The 20,971-nt window shown below is 42.6% G+C and overlaps 1 protein-coding gene across 3 annotated transcripts in view; it reads right to left on the bottom strand.

Annotated features, from left to right (window-relative positions):
• The window catches only part of PAG1 (phosphoprotein membrane anchor with glycosphingolipid microdomains 1), a 143,043-nt gene that overhangs the window by 85,802 nt on the left and 36,270 nt on the right, over positions 1 to 20,971 (bottom strand). For all 3 annotated transcript variants that reach the window (XR_016388546.1, XM_022555032.3, XM_030763749.2), the window contains exon 2: positions 11,165 to 11,232. Coding sequence is in view for 1 of the 3 variants with exons in the window: in XM_022555032.3 (XP_022410740.2) it covers positions 11,165 to 11,232 (68 nt within the window). In the remaining 2 variants the exon portion in view is untranslated. The remainder of the gene's footprint in view (positions 1 to 11,164; positions 11,233 to 20,971) is intronic.

The raw sequence follows: 20,971 nt of genomic DNA, 5'->3' as shown, positions 1-20,971 counted from the left end.
ACTTACTTTTTTTCCGTAAGTATCTCAGCTATTTTGAAGTCTTATGTGGATGGCATTTTTTCCCAAATCATAACGTAAAATCATCCTTAATTTGGCAGTAATTGAGCTACATTATTTCTTTACATGTCTGATAAAAATACAGCTTTAAGAGTCTACAGACAGTTAAAATTTTAGGAAGCATTTAGAGAAGATTACTAATGTATTCCATAATCATTAACCAAAGAAAAATATTAATCTTTAAGATCCCTGTTGAGCATGGGGAGCTATTATTCTTGGGATTATTTTGTATAAACAAGCCCAAATCCTTATGCTGCACAAAGGCTAATGTCTTTGCTCAGAGGATCTGAATTAATTTATGACCTCTGCTTCTGACTTAAATGCTATAAACATCTCTGTTGACCTTGAAAACAAAGGCTGCTCCTGCATAATTTTTCAAAGAGAGGAACTTAAATTAAAGTACTGTGAAAATATTTACTGGATAGAACAAATGCCAAGATCAAAAATGCTAAGACACTGAGTGGGTATTTATTATCCCCACTAATCCTTTTGTATTTCAAGGTTTATTTATTTTTACTCTGTTTTTCATCAGTTATGATAGCATAATTTTAAATTCATAAAAGATGATGCAGAGTTAATAATATCATGAGCTTTACAAGAATGTTCAAGTAATACTGAAAAAGATGGAAATCCATTTGTTATCTGAACATGTTCTTTGGCTGAACCAGCAGAAATGATAATCTAATGTTGGAATTTTAGCACCTCGTGCCCTGGCCAATGAGGCCCTGCATACAGAACAGAGATTTAATTTTAAAACATCCATGATGAATAGCTTTAAAACGACAACTCAATAAATCAAACAGTCATGCTCTTTCAGTGTATTTTATAAAAAAAAGCACAAATTTTATAGTATTCTGACTTCCTAGCATTCCTAAATTCTTACTTGTGAGGCAGTATCTGAAGTTAAGACATGGACCAATGTCTCCATGGCTTATTTGATGAAGACACACTAATAGTTATTTCTCATTGAATATACTTTATGGCAACTTCTAAGGGACTGTTAAAAGGAATTTCTGATCGGATGCAGTTGGGGCTTGAGAATACCAGAAATGATAAAGTACTGGCTACTTAAAAGCCTACCTAGATCACTGTCTTCAAGGCGTTCATGTATTTTTGGACGGTTGATGGACGGGCCTTGGTGACAGATCAGGCATGAGAAATATAAAGGAGGGAAGCACCTTGGGCGTATGGTGGTGCCATTAACTGGGATAGGAAACTAGAAGGAGGAATTGATAAGGGTGGAAAATAAACACAGAAAGAATTTAGTTTGGTAAATGTCAATTTGAAGGTGGATGTGGGGCATGGAGGTAAGGAAATCTGGTGGGCAGTTACACTTAGGAATTAAGATCTTAGGAGAAAGGCTGAAAGTAGTGAGCAAATCAGGATATGCAAACATTTTCTGTAATGGGCCAGAGAATAAATATTTTAGGCTTTGCAGGCCTGACGATCTATCCCAACTCCTCACCTCTGCCATTGCAGCAGAAAAGCAGCCACAAGATAGGACAGAATGAGTGTGCCTATGTTCCAATAAAACTATTCATGAAAACAGGTGCCAGAATGTATCTGACTGCAGGTCATAGCTTGCCAAGCCCTGAGTTCGACGACAAATAAAGTCCTAGGAATGGATGAGCTCACCCAGGAAGAACAAATGTAAGGCAAAGTAGTATGACATGAAATCTGAAAACATGGAACTCTGAAAAAAATAGAAATTCAGAATTCCATGGACTTTATCTTCAAATTAATCTGTAGAGTTAACTCTATTTAATAAGTCAAAGGACACAGCAGTATCAGAATGTTTTTCTTACAGGTTGATTTTTTTTTTTTTTTAGGTAAATCACAGCAAGTTGATGGCAAAATTAAAGTAAGAATTGAGAATTCCCACTATTCCATTCATAGGCTATAATCCATCTCTTATAAATGAACGTTCTTTTAGCATGTCTTGGGAGAGAAACCTATTCTTTCCAGAACAAAATAAATTTCTCTCAAGGATTAGATTTTGAGAGACTCTACAGCATTACAAAAGGCTTTTGCTATACCCTCCTGCTAATTTAATTTTCTGCCTTTTCCTTGTTGATAGCCAGAACCAATTTGGAATACCTTTTTCATATTATCGAAAATCAGTGGGCAGTAATGTCATTAATGCTTTCAGGCCACTAATGTACAAGAGGTTATTACTTCAAAGTATAAAAGATGGTCGAAAATGAGTTGACCTTCCTAAATTAGGAAGTAAGTAGCAAAGGCCTGGAATTCAAGAGCTGTTTTCTGTTTCCCTGAAACTGTCCAATAAACTTATCTTTGATGACCACAGAACCAACATTTCTTTGGTTAACTTGACATGAGGGCCCATAAAATTGTATTCAGGCTCTACAGCAGCTTCTCTGCTCCCTGAAAGAATAGTATGATTCATACCCATTTCAATTTATGTCTGTTTTGCATAAATGAAGCAGATTTGTAGAAAAGACTGATTCATTATCATGTAAAATATAGCCATTAGTAGAAAATCTAGTAACCATATTCCCAGACATAACAAGATCAGACTCTCAGGCCTCTGGGCTGGAGCTGGGAAATGAGAGGTGCAGTGTTTCTGAAAAAAGAAAGCCTTCCTTCTGAAAGAGGTATTCACTGTGGTAAATTAAAGGAATTTTATAGCTCCTTAAAAAACGGAAGCCACAACAGGCCATTCCTTGAGTCTACCATCAAAGCAGAACATTCTATCCAATTGACCCTTAGTGTTAATACCAGTGTATAGGTAAGTCTTAAAACTCGTATCTGTTTCTCTTTCAGAATCTTTTTTTTTTTTACATTTACCAATTTATTAAAAGATACGTTAAAGGATATGATAAAGGATACATATTAACAGCCAGATGAAAAGATATGTTAGGTGAGGTCTTTGAGAATCCTGCACCCAGGAGCTTTTCAGCTCAACCTGGAAGCTCCCCGTTCCCTCCACCATTGGGATTTTTTACTTAATTGGAGTATAGTTTATTTACAGTGTTGTGTTAGGTTCAGGTGTACAGCAAAGTGATTCACTTATACATATACATATATATATTCTTTTCCAGATTCTTTTCTGCTATAGGTTATTATGAGATACTGAATATAGTTCCCTGTGCTATACAGTAAGTCCTTGCTGTTTATCTATTTTATATATAGCTGTCTTGTGGCTGGAAAATTTGATAGGAGCCACTTGCCTCAAATGCCTATCACGGTAACAGTCGGTGCGTTGCCGTCGTGCCTGCCAATCGGGTGCCACCACCAGGAAGGAACCGCTGGTTAATGACAGAAATGCAGAGTGTAAAGTGCCATGGACCCCTTAGCAAGGAGAGGAGACAGGAGGGCCTGATTCCAGGCAGTGATGATGAAATGGCCTCAGAGATGGGAAGAGGGGAAGATCCACGGAAGAAAGCAGGCAAGTGGGAAGAACCTTTGAGTGCTTCTTCAAGGCTGGGCACTGCTCTAGGCACTGAGGATACAAGGCGAATGAAACAGATGAAGTCTCAGCTGACCTCCCTGTAGGTGAAGACTGATGAAAGACCAATTCACACTAGGGTATCAGACAGGGAAAGTAAATTAAAAAGGTAAAGGAGAAAGGAGTGACAGAGTGCTGTGAGGGATTCCTGAGCCATGGCTGCCTGGGGAAGCCCTTTTGGAGGAGGGAACACTTAAGTTCAGGTGGGAATGACAAGAAGGAACCATCCTCTATTCTTTCAACCTATAAAAACTGTCTTTGATGGGAAAAGGGTGTTAGATGGCAAATCAGAGAGCCGTGATCCAGTCTCATAATTCAGGGGTTTTCACCACTTTTCTATGTGTGTTTGAGGCACATTTTCAAATATAAGAATATTTATTAGATTATATAAAGGGATTAAAAAAAACAAAGCAATTTGAAATCAGTCAACAGTAATTCAATTCTGTGGCTCACAACAGTTCAGCTAACAGCGCCTCAGGTGTCTATAAAAGCACGCCTCATCCCATGGTCACCAGTTTGCTGCGATTCTGAGTTGCTATTTGCAGTCCACATCACACTCTTATACACCTGGGAGGCAAACTTGTCTCCAGTTAAAGTAAACAGAAGATCTCTGTTTAGCAGACACTCGAGAATACACTCAACTAAAAAGTAAACTTCCCTTGTCCTCTGCAAATGTACCTGTATTGCCTAACAATACCTGTAACTGTATATACACATTTTGTACACTACATGTATTCAAATGTGGAGAAATAAATTTTAGATACTAATACTGGACAGCACACCTTTGTGCTTTGGGGCATTTGCCGGGCAATGGCAAATGATCATGGTCATGAAATGGCAAACCTTGGTTTGCCACTTCTGAGTTTCTACATTTTCTGGCTGTCCCATAGGAAGTAGTACTCATTTTCACAGAATCCTCCACTTGTTGGTTCTTCCCCTACATGATGTTATAGGAAAAGTCTTATTTATTTATTTTCCCCCACCATTTTGTGATGCTTCATAGTTAAAACCATCAGAGACAGCCATCAGGATATCTTGCCCCAAGCCTGCAGAGATGAGTGAGGTACACCCAGAGAAGGAAGGGCCCCAACACAATCCAGTGACAGCAAAATTAGGAGAAACTATGGTTGATCTCAGAAGCTCACCATTCAAAATTATCAAGTGGTAACTATTTGGATGTAGGGCCATCTAGTTGTGACACAGGTCGCTCCACTGATGACCAGGGTTGATTTGGTGAGCCAAGGGGGGCCTCTAAAGGAACCAAATGCAGGGTCAAAGAACATTTTCCTTTCCTAATCAGCTTCCTGGAGCGGTGCACAATTAAATCATTTAAAAAGATAGAACAAAACGGTCGTATTAAAGAATATAAAGCCAAGCATATGGGAGGAATGTTAAGAAGACTTTGAAGGATGCAGCTAAAGCTGTTTAGGAAACATAACAGATAACCTTAATATAATGGTTAGATTCCAAACAGCCAAGTCCCCTTCAGGCAGCTCCTCTGGTGTGCCTCGCACACCAGGCAACTCAGGTTCCTGCTGAAGCCGAAATCTCAGTCCACAGCTCCAATAAGCCGCACTCAGAACCTTCTCATTTTTGCCAGGTAAGACATCCATTCATGAAATGAACAGCAGTGTTCCTGGGGCTTAATGGGAAACCCCTGAAACACTGACATGTCACCAGGTTGCTGCAATGTCTGCAGCTGTGAGGAAAAGGGAGGCAAGTGCGACCAGCAGTGAACAGCTGCCTCAGGGAACGGTGCTTATCCTTCCCTTCTAGTTCCTAGAGCCCTCCTCTGACGAGGCTCTCATCGCTGCTGCCCCGAGAGGGGAAACAGCTGCGACCCAAAGGGACAGTATCGTAGTGTCTCCTCCCAAACCTCTGGTGAGGGACTGGGGTCTCCAGGGAGCCACAGGCCTGGCCGGAGCCCCCAGCTGCTCTCTGTAGTAGGTGCTGGAGATCCCGGACGCTAAACTCAACGTGTGTCCTCGATGGCTCCAAAGTTTCTAAGGAAATTGTGACTCCTGGTAGCTGAGCTAATCGTCTGAAATCGTTTCTTTTCACAGAAAATTGTGGACCTTTAAAACTGGAAGAGGTACTTCCCTGGTGGCACAGTGGTTAAGACTCTGTGCTCCCAGTGCAGGGGGTCCGGGTTCGATTCCTGGTCAGGGAGCTAGATCCCACATGCATGCCGCAACTAAGAGTTTGTGGGCCATGGCTGAGGAGCCCGAGTGCCGCAACTAAGGAGCCCACCTGCTGCAACTAAGACCCGGCGCAACCAAACAAATAAATATTAAAAAAAAAAACTGGAAGAAACTTTGTTCTTCACGAAGAAATAATCCTCACTTCATCTGCCCCCTTTTTTGCTCTTTCATTTCCTCCCTCCCTCTTTTTTTTTTTTTAATATCAACTAGTTACTTTCAAAAGGAAAAAAAAAAAAAGAGTCCTGATAATACAGAAAACTTTGGAAGTCAGATGAATGCCCGCCAATTTCACACACCCTCACTCACCTTTTTTTAAATGAAAAAATCAAAATGATATACACAAAAACAGGAGTTTTTGTGAGTTCAGGAACTCACCTTGGGTCGCACAGAAGCCAGGAGTAAATAATGAAACTAGTGTCTAGATCATCTGACTCCCCAACCAAATTCTACCTTGCTAAGATCATACAGCTAATAGAAAATTGATATTTAAAATTCCAGGTGGTGACATTCTAGCCATTAGATGCATTTTTAACCATTAGAAAAATCAGTTATGGTTGGGGAAACTACCTGAGACATATTTTCTTTAAGTTAAAAAATTCTAATAGTAATTTTCATATGTTAAAAACTTTTAAAAGAAAATAGAAAACACACACACATATATTGACAAAAAGTGAATACTTTTAGAATGTATATATTCTGTACCATGAGGCAAAATTACAGTGTTATGATCAACAGGGCCAGCATAGCTTTTGAGAGTAAGTTGACAGATTCGGTATCAAGAAAGGATCACTGCGGAAGCTTGGTTCCATCCCGTCTGATGCTATACAATTGACCCTTGAACAATGTGGGCCAGGGCTACCAACCCTCCATGCAGTCGAAAATCTGCGTATAATTAACAGTGGGCCCTCTGTAACCACAGTTGCTCTGTACCCAGAGTTCTGCTTCCATGGATTCAATCAACCACGGATCATTTAGTACTATAATATAGAATTTACTGTTGGAAAAAAACCATGTATAAGTGAACCTGCACAGTTCAAACCTGTGTTATTCAAGGGTCAACTGTACTTCATTTAGGTCCATTTGAAAGGTGGCCTGGAAAACAGAGGAATGAAACTTAACTACAGGCTGAAATTCTCCCTTTACATTTGGAAGCACAGCAAATGCACTTTCTCAAGCTTATGAAGTAACCCTCTAGCATCATTGATTTTTGAGTCTTACAAAAGCTCTTCGTATTAGGCCTGCATCACAGATTTACACTGCCATAACTCCTGTAAGACATCATCTTGGCTTTATGAATAAATAAAACTATGCTCTAGGGAAACATTGATTTAAGAGGAAAAATCAATACCCATCTAGCATGTGATAGACCTGAGCTTTAAGGCTACTTATTCCCCCAAGTACAATATAATACTAAATGTAAAACCATACTTTTTGCTTCCTAAGTAAAAGGTGGGTGAAGGTGTATGAAATTGGCAGGCAAATACTTGCCTTCCACAGCCCTCAGTATATCAGGATTCCCCTTTCCCTTACAAAGTAGTTAGCTGATACTTCCAAAAGAAAAGAGGAAGGGAAAGAGAAAAAAGAGATGGACAAACCAATGATGGCGAAATCTTGGTAATCTGTAAACTTACGTAGTGAGTATATGAGAACTCACTGTATCATTCGTTCTCTCGTGTATGCAAAATTTTTCATAATAAGAATTTGAAAAGTATGTACGCTTGCTTGGTGGAAACTCTAACTTGGAGGCTAATATCAACCAAGAAGCTGACAATGGTTCTTTTGGGGTAATGGCCTCATAGGGAAGCTTTTTTTCTTCCTTGGGAATAGGGAAGCTTTTTTTCTTCCTTGGGAGTTCTGTATTTTCCAGCGTACTGTAGTGAATACGTACATTGCTTTTGTAATTCAGAAAATACACACAGTAAATGCAAGGCAGGATAGCAAAAAAGAAAAATAAAGGATTAATTAGGTTGATTGCAAAGTATTTTGTTGACTACTGGCCTAGAGAGCGCTAAGATATACACCGTTACACATATTTATATCAACTCTTTCTTACTGCCCTTGGACTTTTTTTCAGGGCACAGGCAGACTGCTATTAAAATTGACTTAAAAAATAAAGCGAACAGCGTACGCGGAAATTAACCTCATCTTTGCGAGCCAAAGTTCATATGAGAGACAAAGTCATCATTTCCTCAGTTCTGCAATCACCTTACAACCTAAGTCTATTTTCACAGCGGAGACAGCTGTTAAAAGTTCCGACAGGCCTGCAGTAGGTAACCCTTGATGTCAAAGCCACTCCAGAGAGACAAGGCTTTTGCTTTCTTGCTCAGAATTGGTTGGAATTAAAAATGAATCCCATTATGTTTCCCTAGCTCTTCAAAATGCAGTTCATTGCTAATTGTGTTAACTGTGGCCTTGTTGCTTTGGATTAGGGCTCCTGTCCCAGCAGACGGTTATTGATGCTGTTCTCATTGCTTGTCTTTCTGATAAGTGGAAAGAACAACTCTGGAAATCTGAATCACCCTTCCAAGGGCACATGAGAAGCCTGAAAATGGGTTGGGGTAATGTAAATTTTGAATCCCCAATTCAAACGTCATACAAGTAACTACTATCTTCACCCAAATTGATGAGGATATTGACTAAATCTACTTCCTAGGTGGAAATGATACACAGTTATAAGTTCCAAAAATATGTAGCCACCATTTTAGTACTGACAGCAGTAGAAGAGGGAAAGGGGCTGCAAATTGGTTTTGGCAGCTCTTCCTTAACGCATGGATACTAAAAGCAAAATAGAAAAGCAAAACATTATTGTTGAGAAAAATGCTTGTACTTAGGGAATAAGCACACCATGAGATTACTTTTTACAAATACCATCTTCCTTTTTATTACAGGGTCAGAGATCCACTCACTTAAAGAAATCAGAACATCCACTGTGTGTTCCTATGTGCAAGGCATCTAATAGATGTTGTAGATATAAAAATAATAAGATCTGAATCTTACCCTCGAGCTTAGTGTCCATGGGAGGGAGGGTCAGATGTATAAGTGGAAAGTTAAATACAGCATGATCAGAGATACAACTGAAGAACCGTGGGAGTCCAGTACACATGGGGGAATCAGAGAGGGTTTCTCAGAGGAGATGGAAATTGAGGTGACCTTGAAGGATGTACTGGAATATATCAAGAAAAATTGAGCAAGGGCGTTCTCGGAAGTCAGAAAAGCACGCGCAAAGGCGTGGGTGCCTGAAAAAACACGATGTTGTTAGTACATCCCAAGAAATTCAGTCCTAATGAAGCATAAATGGCGAAGCAGGGGAAGGTAGGCAGTGCGCTGGAGGGGCGCACAGGGCTGATCGTGGAGGTCCACAGCAAAGTGTTTGGGTCTATTCTCAAGGTTACAAGGGCCCATAGAAGTCACTGAGTGGGAAATCTCATTATAAACTGGGGAGCAGGGTACCTAGAGTGGAGACAGTCTGTTGGAAGAGAGCTCTACTAGTTAGCTCCAGCAACAGACTGGCACAGAGCTGATGAGGACCAAAACTAAGGGAGTGACATGGGAGACACAGGAGAGGAAGATGGGAAAGATATTTACAATTAACATCTGTGACAGCTGGCAATTAATATTTGACCTCGCCTAGCGCCAGTCACCGTTTGGGGAATTTCCTATGTTATCTTAAATCCAGAATCCAGTGTGAACTGAATGCAGAGGGTGAAGCAATGTCAGGATGGAGATTCCTGGCTTGAGTTACGATGTCAACAGTGGATGTCTTTAATTAAAATATTGATTCCAGGAGAAGGAATCAGTTGTGAGTAGAAGACAAGAGACGGGGGTGGGGAAGAAAGTTTCACTGAAAACAGATTACTTTTGAGAGCCGCTTGGGGTATACAAATGAAGATAACTGAATGCTGGGGTCAGGGATTTGGCAGAGAGCAGACTGCAAATCCCAGGTGAAATTTCTTTTTAAAGGCAGAGAAATATCCTCATAGTAAGATTGAAGCAATCTGCCACATACAAAAACAGCATATAATGCAATGCTTTCTAGAAACTTGAGAAGACTGTGTGACTCCACTACAGAAACATCTGAGCCCTATTCTGAAATACTGGGTTGGCCCAAAAGTTCGTTCGGGTTTTCCCATAATTTTCGGGAAGTTGGTACGGGAAACCGGAAGGAACTTTTGGGCCAAGCCAATATATAGATTCTTGAGTTAAATCTTAATGCCCCTTAACTAGAAAATGCTCTATATTTCAGGCCCACAAATAAAATGTGTAAGGCGAGCAGCTCTCGTGGAAATGGAAGTCCATTAGAGAAAACAGTGTTTAATCCCTGAGATTCGACAAGAATCGAGATTCTTGTCAAATGATGGGAGATCAGAGGAAGGCATTTTTGGAGCGTGGATAATCAAAGCTCTTAATGCACTGGCTCTTAAGTTGAAGTTAACTAACAAAAAGCAGGCTGTTTTCTAGGATCTGCGGTTATATTTAGAAAGACCTCTGAGGGGAACCCAAATGACCCTGAAATAGCTCCTTACTCTCCTAAGAGGAAAGGCTTTCTCTGGCAAGAGAAAGAACTTCTCAACAAGTTAAAGGAAAGATTTGATTGAAAGACAGTGGCCTATTTTACAAGATGCCTTCTGTGAAGAGATTAGGGACATTCAGGCCAGATGTACTCCTTCCTTTCCGGCCCATAAGAGAAACTGGATAATGATGTATAAGGGATAGGGGTCAGTCGGGTCACAGTGCTTGAGGTTGGCAAATCTTTTAAATGGGTGGGCACAGAACTTCAAATTGTCCAGGATTTATTAGAAAAATGGATAACCATGTAGCAAATTAACTGCTAACATCAAATAAAGAATGTCTTTGTGTTAATTTGTCACTTGTTTAGGTTGGCTGATTTTTTTTTCTGGCTTCGGGTCTGTTCAAAGATGACCTAAAGTCATTAAAGAATTTTTATATAACTTTATTATCAGCACTAAACGAGATTACTAATACCACTAATAACAATAATGGTAGAATGCAGCCTCATATATTTTTTGGTGGTGGTGGCGGTGACGGTGAGCACTGTTTGGAATTGGAAACCCATCAGGCTACCCAATTAGAGTCTCCATTTCGAAGATGAGGAAAGAGCTTGAGGGAGGGTAGGCATTTTGCCTAACTTCACATAGGCATTACAAGGTAGAGCCAGGCTCACCGCCCATCACTGACCATAGGGAAACACCATCTTGTAGGAAGCATGGCCAGCGGCATCTCGGTGGCTATGGCAGAAGCCCCATGGTGCTAAATTCAAAACTGGATTAGCTAATACCCTTGAGATTTTTCAGCTTCAAAGCTGTGTGTCTGCAGTCCCACAGGTCAGAGTCCCCAGATATACCCTTGATGCCTGTAGAAAGTTAAACTGAAAGCAAGCATGGATGGACAATGTAGAATAAACCAGATAACTGAATACCTTGCAATCGCTCTCTCCCAGCTCTGAAGTTGCACTCACTGGCTGAAACGAGAACGGCCTCGTGCTTTCTGGAAAGGAAACACAAGAGGAAACAATTTCACAACTCTGAGCTGGATTAAAACTGCAGTAACTGAGGGTAAAATGATGATCTTTTCATTTACTTATAAAAGTTCTGAGCAATAAAGAAACTGAGAAATAATTATTTAATTAACCTTTAGTACGATTAAACAATAATGTGGAAAAACCAAAGTTAAAACTTGCTCTTCCAATATCCACAGACGTATATATTATTGCAAATTTTTTATCAGTAGGAAAGTAAAAATGATGGCATTAATCACATGTGCTCTCGGTGATTAATAATTATGCCCATGCTTTGTTTTTTACTCATTGCTTCATTCCACCTCTTCTCACAGACACTGACGGTAACTATGGGTTAGCACCACACCACAAACATGGACTCTGCCAGTATGCGAGGTACTTACAGATCAAAACAAAAACAAAAACGGTTGCATGCCTTAAGAAGATGACAGCCTTATCAGAACAAAGATGGCCGGAACAAAATTGCAAAGAATTCTTTGATAATTGTTATAATAGATTTTGCCATATTACTTTGTGTCTTCATCTTGAAACATGCTATATTTTTTGTTAGCATGGTTTCCTACGGTTAAGATAAAACTATATCACTTACAAAGATCACTTCCTCCAAGAGGATGTGTGATTCAGGTTTGAGGAATGTAACCTCAGATCGACTATTCTGTTTTTGCAGACTGTAGAATCTAAGAAGTCATCTTAAAGTATCCTGAGTGGAAGTAAAAAGCATTGGGAGTGAAAGAATGACCCAACAACTAGACTGAATGTTCTCAGAAAACATATCCACTGAGGTAAACCAATGCAAATTTTTTTCTTTTTGGTAAGTGTTTAGAAGAGAAAAGAAAGAGCTATTTCTTAGAAAGAAATGAAATGCAAAGCAATCCTAGAAAGACCAAAGGGAAATAGTACGTTGACAACAAGCAAGGTGGTGGTCCCTCCATGACCTGCCATGTCAGACTCTCCAGAGGGAGTAAGACAAGAGCTCCCTAGCCCTCAACCCACCTCATGGGGCCCCTGACCACGTGGTCTTCTTAGTGCCTCCTCGCTGGGAGCTGCAAGAGAAATGTGCAGTAGAAGGTGAGGGAGAGTTACACATCAGGTTGGGAGGAAAAGGGTAAGGATCATATTTGCCAACAGTCCTCTTTCAACCAAGAAAGGCAATGGAAATTCTCTCCTCTTTGCCCTTTTGTGGGAATCCTCCGTTCTGAGCTACTAAGCATGACAGCTCAGGAGCACTGTGGGTTCTGGAAGGTTTCCACGCCAGCCTGAAAACCCATTGTTTATGAAACCGGGACAATGCATTCCAAGCTCTAAACGACTGCAACTGAAACAAGTGTTTGGGAAAGCTACCTGTTCCAAAGTGGAGAAATAACTATTTTGAGATAAATACTTGCTGAAAAACCTCTGTGCTATACAAAAGCAAGATGAAGAGGCCCAGTTCAGGAAACCAAGTTACCAATACATATGATACAGAGAGACACAAGTAATAATTAAAGTATGTACAGACTGCGAATAGTGTACAGAAAAGAGCATAAGGGCCCGTACGTACAGCTCTCCACAGCTCTTGGGATAAAACTCAAGCCACTTGGTGTGGTTTGACCAGCTCCCACCCTGGTGTCTGCCAGCCTGCCAGAGTCATGTCTCATCATCCTCGCCTCCCATCTGGACTTGGACTTCTCCATGCCTCTGCCACATTGTTTGTTTGGCTTTTTTTTGCGGTACGCGGGCCTCTCACTGTTGTGGCCTCTCCCGTCACAGAGCACAGGCTCCGGACGCGCAGACTCAGCGGCCATGGCTCACGGGCCCAGCTGCTCCGCGGCATGTGGGATCTTCCTGGACCGGGGCACGAACCCACGTGCCCTGCATCGGCAGGCGGACTCTCAACCACTGCGCCACCAGGGAAGCCCTGTTTTGTTTTTTAAGAGGCTAAACAACTAACATAGAAATGAGTATCTAATAAAGCACTTGTTTGTAAGTTGGAAACCATCCATAGTGTGCTTCTACCATAGGTGGGTCCACAAACTTCTCCCAAGCTGGGTCCTCAGCCTGTCACATCCTTCTCAATCTTCTTTTATTTAGAGTCCAGTGAAGAAACAAATTGTAAACACCAGTGTAAAGTACAGATCGCTGGCATCTGGGGCTGTATAGTTCTTTGTTTTGAGGAGTTAGCATTCCTCTGCTCTGTGATTGTGATAATCAAAAATGTCTCCAGACTTTGACAAATGTCCCATGAAGGGCCAAATCATTCCCCAGTTGAGAATCACTGGTCTTAAATAAGTGATGACTCATTAAAACATAATAATATTTATATCCTAACTTCCACATTATACAGAAACAACAGTTTGGGTGGGGACCATCAGAAACAGTGCAGATAGGGGAGGAGAGAGGGAGGAAAGCACATGTATTACGCACCTGCTGTATTCTTGGCTTTGTGTGGGGTTAGTCATCATTTTTTTTTTAATTTTTATTTATTTATTTTTGGCTGCGCTGGGTCTTCCTTGCTGCGCGTGGGCTTTCTCTAGTTGTGAAGAGCGGGGGCTACTCTTTGTCGCGGTGTGCAGGCTTCTCATTTCAGTGGCTTCTTGTTGCGGAGCACGGGCTCTAGGTGCCCGGGCTTCAGTAGTTGTGGCTCATGGGCTCTAGAGAGCAGGCTCAGTAGTTGAGGCGCACGGGCTTAGTTGCTCTAGAGCATATGGGATCTTCCCGGACCATGGATTGAACCCATGTCTCCTGCAATGGCAGGCGGATTCTTAACCACTGCGCCACCAGGGAAGCCCTAGTCATCTTATTTAATACTCACAGAACACCCTGTGCTTTCTCTTCCTAAATCAGAGCTTGCTTAAAACCCTGTGAGGCAATGATTTATGCTGACGATGTTATTAAAAGCAAAACTTTCCAGAATTAAATAAAAATATTTCTAGAACTTTACATAGACACTGAGATGCTTTCCTTTCACTTTCAGTGGACCGACCGCCTAACTTCCCAACCTCGGGAATAGCAGCACTATTCATTCTTAAGGTGGTACCTCCATTTGTGAGTTCATAGGCTATTTCTTCTACCAACCGAAAGCCATGTGGTTGTCCATAAGTGTAGACCCAAATGGAGTCACCTGCGTGGTCAAAATAGCACCTTTCCTAAACTCCCAGGGAAGTAGGCATTTGGCCTGAGGAATTGTTGTTAAGTGCTAACAGGTTACAGCTCTTTGTCCGTGTCCCACATGAAGATAACAAGCACTGAAGAAGCCCAGAGCAGGTGGGTGGGTTAAATCCTGACTTAACTACTGACCTCCCTGAGAGCAATTAAAGAGGGAAGAAAGGGACAGGAATTCCTGGACGGAACTTGGTGTTAGTCATTTTCCCTCCTGATCCCCCAAGGGCCTGACAGGCTCAATGATTTCTATTACATTCAGCACAGCCAGGTCCAAAAGGATCCCAAAACAGGTAGCTGTGTCAATTCAAATGGACCAGCGTGGCTTTATGAATACATATGTTGGTATGTAGTTTTTAACTAATTGGCTTTTTCTGATTCTGTTCTAATTTAATCACATCTTCCACTCCAATATCTGTTCAAATATTTTATTTAAGTCTTCATGTGCTGGCCACTATTCTAGGTGGTGTTTCAATACTGACAGAGACACACACGATTCCCAGTCCTCTGGTGCTTTCTGGTGCAGGTGGGAGACAAACCAGCCATCTGGCAAAACAGTTATAATAATCACTGAAGAAAACAACTGAAGCCAGTTTGGGGCTGGGTACTGCCCTGGGGTAGGCACTACTTTAAGCAGGGAGTTGGGAAAGACCTCAGGGGGTAAAATACGGTTGAGCAGAGCCCTCAAGGTGGTGGGGCTGGGTGGGGAGGTGGGAGGGGCCGGGAGGGGTGATGGGCGGGGCCGGGAGGGGAGGTGGGAGGGGCCGGGAGGGGAGGTGAGGTTTGGTGGGGGTACCGTAAGCCGCCAAATGTCAGCATTGGCATCCCTTGGAGAGCGGTGGGAAGGCAAGTCAGAGAGGGGCTGGTCACCCCGGGCCCCATGTGAATATCTGGGCTCCCTCGAACCTTTATCTTAAGCTGCAGCTGACCGGGGCCCCTCCCCTGGCCTCTCCACGGGGGGCTGCCCACCCAGGGGGCGCCAGAGGAAGAGGAAGGGGCTGGACAGGCGCCTGTCAGCCGTGGTGAGGGTCCAGTGCTCCCGTGGCCACTGCAGGGAAGGCCCGGGCCGTGGGCCCACACACAGACAATGTAAATCCAGTAGAAGAAACAGGAGAAAGTTCTAAGTCATGGTGCAAAGAAGAAACGTGGAAGCAAAGTTATTAGTGGAGATTCAGGGTGGGGAAGGAGGTAGTGGAGGTTTGATAGGAGAGCAGGGAGGAGGAAGAAGTCCTTCAGGAGAGGGAAAGAGTAAATGGACAAGGAAGGAGCAGCCTGAGGGGCCCACGGAGATGAAAGTGATACCTACTAGCTCAGCGGTGTATGTTCCTTCAGCCTCAGCACAGCACAGCTGAAGACATGGGGGTGGGGGAGGGTAGAGTGATGAGTTATGCCCGTGAGTATAACAAGGAAAGAGAGAAAGTAGCAAAGAACCTGAAGGTGTGTGCAAAGGAGTGTTACAAAGAGAGATTATGGGATCTAAGCTGAGTAACTGGGAAAGGAGAAGCAGAGGGAGTGACAGATGGTGGAAATTAGCAGGACCAATGGATTGAAGGTGCTGGTGAAGTGCAAGAATGGCTGGAGTTGGAACTTCCCTGGTGGCGCAGTGGTTAAGAATCCGCCCGCCAATGCAGGGGACACGGATTCGAGCCCTAGTCCGGGAAGATCCCACATGCCGCGGAGCAGCTAAGCCCGGGTGCCACAGCTACTGAGCCTGCGCTCTAGAGCCCGCGAGCCACAACTACTGAGCCCATGTGCCACAACTACTGAAGCCCGCCCGACACAACTACTGAAACCGGTGCGCCTAGATCCCCTGCTCCGCAACGAGAAGCCACCGCAATGAGGAGACTGCGCACCGCAGCGAAGGGTATCTCCCCGCTCGCCGCAACTAGAGAAAGCCCGTGCACAACAACGGAGACCCAACGCAGCCAAAAATAAATAAATACATAAAATTAAAAAAAAAAAAAAAAGAATGGCTGGAGTTAAGGTACAGCGGAGGGTAGAATAGAAAGAGTTGGTGACCAAAGAATGGGGTACTTGGAGAGGGAGTGGGTTAAACCCTTTGCTACTCGAAGTGTCGTCCCCGGACCAGCAGTATCAGCAACACCTGGGGACTTGCGTGAAACGCAGATTCTCAGACCTATTGAATCAGTCTACATTGTAACAGGTGACCCATGTGCACACTAAATTTGGGGAAGAACTGGCTTCCGTTTGAGCCACACTGGGTCAATCTCCACTTGCCCAGAAGCCACAGGCACTCTATAAAAAGGTGTTATTGAACAGGTTTCTGAGGTTAGGGACTTCCCTGGGGCTCTGCTTCCCGTCCTCCACTTTAAACGGCTCATTTTGGCTTCCTGGGTTTCCATTCAGCTGCCTCCTGCTCTGGCTCAGTCCTGCCTTGCAGCCTTACAATGTATAGTCGGCAGTCTTTGGATTCCATTTACCGATGGGGCCCCTTCGAGCGCCTCGCCCACGTTCCCACCCTGCCTGTAGCGAATGGCTTCCCCCTCACTTCCTGAGACCAAGTTCCGGATACCCTGTCCCCTCTGCTCTCATTTGCCTTTGAGGGGGCAACCAGATTACTCAGTGCCCTCGATCTGACCTGCATAGTTCCCTGTACCCACAGAGATCTATTACTAGGCACTAATGCAAAATATATAGTATTGCCATTGTAGCTTCTTAAAGGTTTAGCTTCCTGCTCTGGTAATTACTCAGGGTTTTATGTCTTCTTTAATATGAGAAGACTGCCTTCCCTCTCTACAGTTAATTTTACAAAACGAGGGAAACAGCAGCTGTATATGACATTACAGAATGCAAGATGAAGTTGAGCCTAATTAATGCAGGCTTTGTTTTAATAACAGCTTTATTCCTAATAAACAGAGTGTGATATTTTCATTAACCTAGATACAAACTCCCACACAAATACTCACTCATGAAATAATATGAAAATACTGAACTTAGAATCTTTTGCTCTTCTCGAAATTTCAAGATCCAAATGATTTTAGATGTTGTCACTTGTAATAGTTTTATGACTACTAAGAATTACTAGTTAAAAGTCTTACTATTTGCAGGCCCCATGCTGCACATTCCATACATCCTCATCTCAAGGGATGCTTGTGGGACTTCTGTGGGATCTGTACTATTGTCATGCTCGTTCTACAGGTGGGGAAACGGAGGCTTGGCAAGGTTAAGGGACACAGCCAGTGAGTGGCAGAGCCAAGTTTCAAACTCAAGAGTACCTGACTCCAAAGCGACGCCTCACTCACATCATTTTGGATAACACGTAGCTGTCACCTAAGAGTGTGGCCAGATATAGTTTCTTTGCACCTCTGCATCCCTAAGCATATACATAGTCACTACTAAGTATTACATTAGTCGAGTCAAGAAACTATAAACCAATGGTCTCTAATCCCACTATTGCTAAATATTTGACACAGGCATCCCTGGTTAGATGTGATCATTTTCCAGCTGTGTGATAATTCTTTCAGCTGTTTCTCAGCTAGAAGAAATCAATGAACAGAGTCAATCTGGGATCACTCTGCTAAACTGTGATGTTATGACAAACCTGCTTATCACCGTGGGGAGCTGAATGCAATCTCCAATGGGTGGGTGGCCCACAGGGAACAGAATTTGTTCTGTTGTTGGGAGAAAATGCTGGCAATGGCCACTTGTCAGATCACTTCTTCCACCAAGGCAGCTGAGACCTCGGGTGAGTTTAGCGAGTGTACAGAAGAAATGGAATGGAGTCCAAACCTTCCTATGTGAGTTAATTACCATGAGACTTTGGAAACACCATCTTCCTTCCCTGTATCACTTAACCTTATCCACAATTCAGGGATAACAATGACTGGCCCTGCCTCCTCTGCTTCCCAAGGATGGTGTTAAGATGACGTGACGGGCTCAAGACCCTTGGGTAGAAAGAGCTGAGGTTAATGAACCTGTGCCCACACACTCAGCGCTGAGCAACCCAAAATCAGGCCAAGACACATGCACATGGTAATCAGGGTTAGGCATGTGGGGTTCATAAAATATTTCTTTTGACGTTAGTGAAGCCAAAATAGAACAACAACAATAACAACAAAAGAAGCCTCAGAAACGGACCCTCCCCTTCTCGCATCCCCATCTGTAAAACAGAAACAGAAACTCCTTGTCTTTCAGTAAAAATTACAGGGCAACCTTTTTAGTTTCCCAGATTTTAAAAAGGAACAAAAGCTTTAAGAAAATAAATATCTTAAGGCCCATGCTACCTAACCTTTTTATTTTAATATGTTTTATATATAGATGAATATTTATCACTCCAGATTTATTACTGCCTCAATATTTATTATTGTCTCTCTGCATATTTCTCCAGCTGTCTTAGGTTGTCAAGTCTGATAAGGCAGGGGCCAAATCGCGTTGGTTCTTTGTGTAAAGCATGTGAAACTGTCATGCATAATTAGGCACTTAAAGGGTTTTTGATGAAGCTGATTATGAAGAATGAGAACAGTTAATACCACAGTAGCCATGTTTCCTGAAACCTTCCTGTCTTTCTGAAATGTCAGAAGATCACACGCTCGCAGACGTGCAGAGCTCATGGAAGCCTGGGCTGAGAGATCATGCAGAGCGAGCCGAACACCATGTGGTCTGTGGCCAAGCAGCAGCCACAGCAGAAGCTGCGCCCGGAAGCTCATCTGAAAGGCAAACCTCGGGCCCCACCCCAGACCTAGTAAATCAGAAGGTGAAACTTCACAGGATGCCCGGGCAATCTGCATGCACATTCACGTCTGAGAAGCAGAGGCTAGAGAACCATCTAGTTCAACGGCTTCCTTTTACAGACGAGGAAAGGCTGAGGGATGTTTCCGCAGTTACAGAGCAAGGGCTCGTACCTTCCGACCTCTCTTGCTCCTTTCAGGACTCTTCCTATTTACATTACATTTCTGTGGCTCTACAGCTTGCCGAGAACATTGCTTGTTTTTGTTTGCCACCGAGTCCTTTAATGTTTCAACATTTTGAATACACTCATAGATGCTGGAAACAGAAATCAAGAAAACCATCTTACAGTCGTGGGCTTACTCGCTACACGCTGCCCACATCATGATGGTGTGTGGAACTGGCGACCATGCTTCTTGGTCGAGATCTGGATCCCACATTTGTGGTACCTTTCAGGTCCAGTGAGTGATGCAGCCCAGGCTGCCATTCACCTTCGACCTCTGGTCCCTACTTCATTCACGGCTCCTAAGTCCTGGCTGACACATGGCTCTGCCTTGGAGTTCTGGAGTCCAACCAAATGAATATTATTCAAACCCTCAAGGATATGCATTCCAAGAAAAGCAAACCAAAGCCAGAACCACTTGAAAACTTGTAAAATCTGTGAGTTGCTCTTGATCTGCTGGTCTGTCACTGCATCTTTTAAACCAGTTCCCTCCACAACTTCTCTATCCAGCTGTATTTCATCCTTCCAATATCAGATTAGGAGCCATTCATTTCTATGTAGGAGAATTTTACTATGAGTTTTCCCTCTGGAATCCAGCCACAAAAAGTAGTTAGTGAAGAATATTCAATAATATTTAAATCCCATCCCTTCTGGGCCACTAATATTTTCCAAAAGGCTAAAAAAGGACTGACGTGCACTTTCATCAGATCTGTATGTGGCATCTGTCTTGACTCACATTTGAATACCAACTGGCACCCTCCCAACATAAGGTGACTTTTCTGGAAAAAAATATTAATTTCTCCAGGTATTGAAAAGGTTGCCTGTACTTTTTTCCACAAATCTAAGTTCTTTTCTACACATTTAGAAATCAGAAAAGAATACGTTGGATATAAAAGAAAAGCACTTCATTGAAGAAGGCACGTTATAAAAACACGAAAGATTAACTAAATCAGAATTCAAAGTTTGGAGTTAAGGTGTGGAGGGAATGTGAACATTTTGCTGAAAGCAAAACATTTAGATTAGTTGGAGACCAGGACGGACTGACTTTGTTATGGGTAGCACTTCCTAAATAAACCTTGAGAGGGAGTGCCAGAGGCAGGGACATATATACACTACCAAACGTAAAATAGATAGCTAGTGGGAAGCAGCCGCATAGCACAGGGAGATCAGCTCGAGCACTGCCTGGAGGGGTGGGATAGGGAGGGTGGGAGGGAGACACAAGAGGAGGAGATATGGGGATATATGTATATGTATAACTGATTCACTTTGTTATAAAGCAGAAACTAACACACCATTGTAAAGCAATTATACCCCAATAAAGATGTTAAAGAAAGAAAAAAAAAAAAACAAACAGCCAGAAGGACACAGGCCTATCTTGGAAGCATTCTCCTCTCTCTCAAGGCAACATTCTTCATAAGAGAACATCATTCTGTCATTTGGGGTACAAAGTACCCCAGAAAATACCAGTTAAATGAAGGAAAAAAGTACAAAGCAAAGATACTGCTGATGCTCACATCCCAGGAAGTCTATCCTGAACTGGCTGAGGTAACAGGTTTCAGGAAACCTTCACCGCATCTTTGGGGAGGTGTTAAGACAGTATACTAAGCACTTAGAACAGGGCCTAGCATATATTAAGCGGAATATAAAATCAATCACCATTG

This window comes from Delphinapterus leucas, chromosome 17 (genome assembly GCF_059928025.1).
Source record: "Delphinapterus leucas isolate spDelLeu-1000000601 "Yukka" chromosome 17, BTC_Dleu_Yukka2, whole genome shotgun sequence".
Classification (NCBI taxonomy): domain Eukaryota; kingdom Metazoa; phylum Chordata; class Mammalia; order Artiodactyla; family Monodontidae; genus Delphinapterus; species Delphinapterus leucas.
Note: the sequence above shows the minus strand (reverse complement) of the source record. Positions and strands in the feature narration are given on the sequence as shown.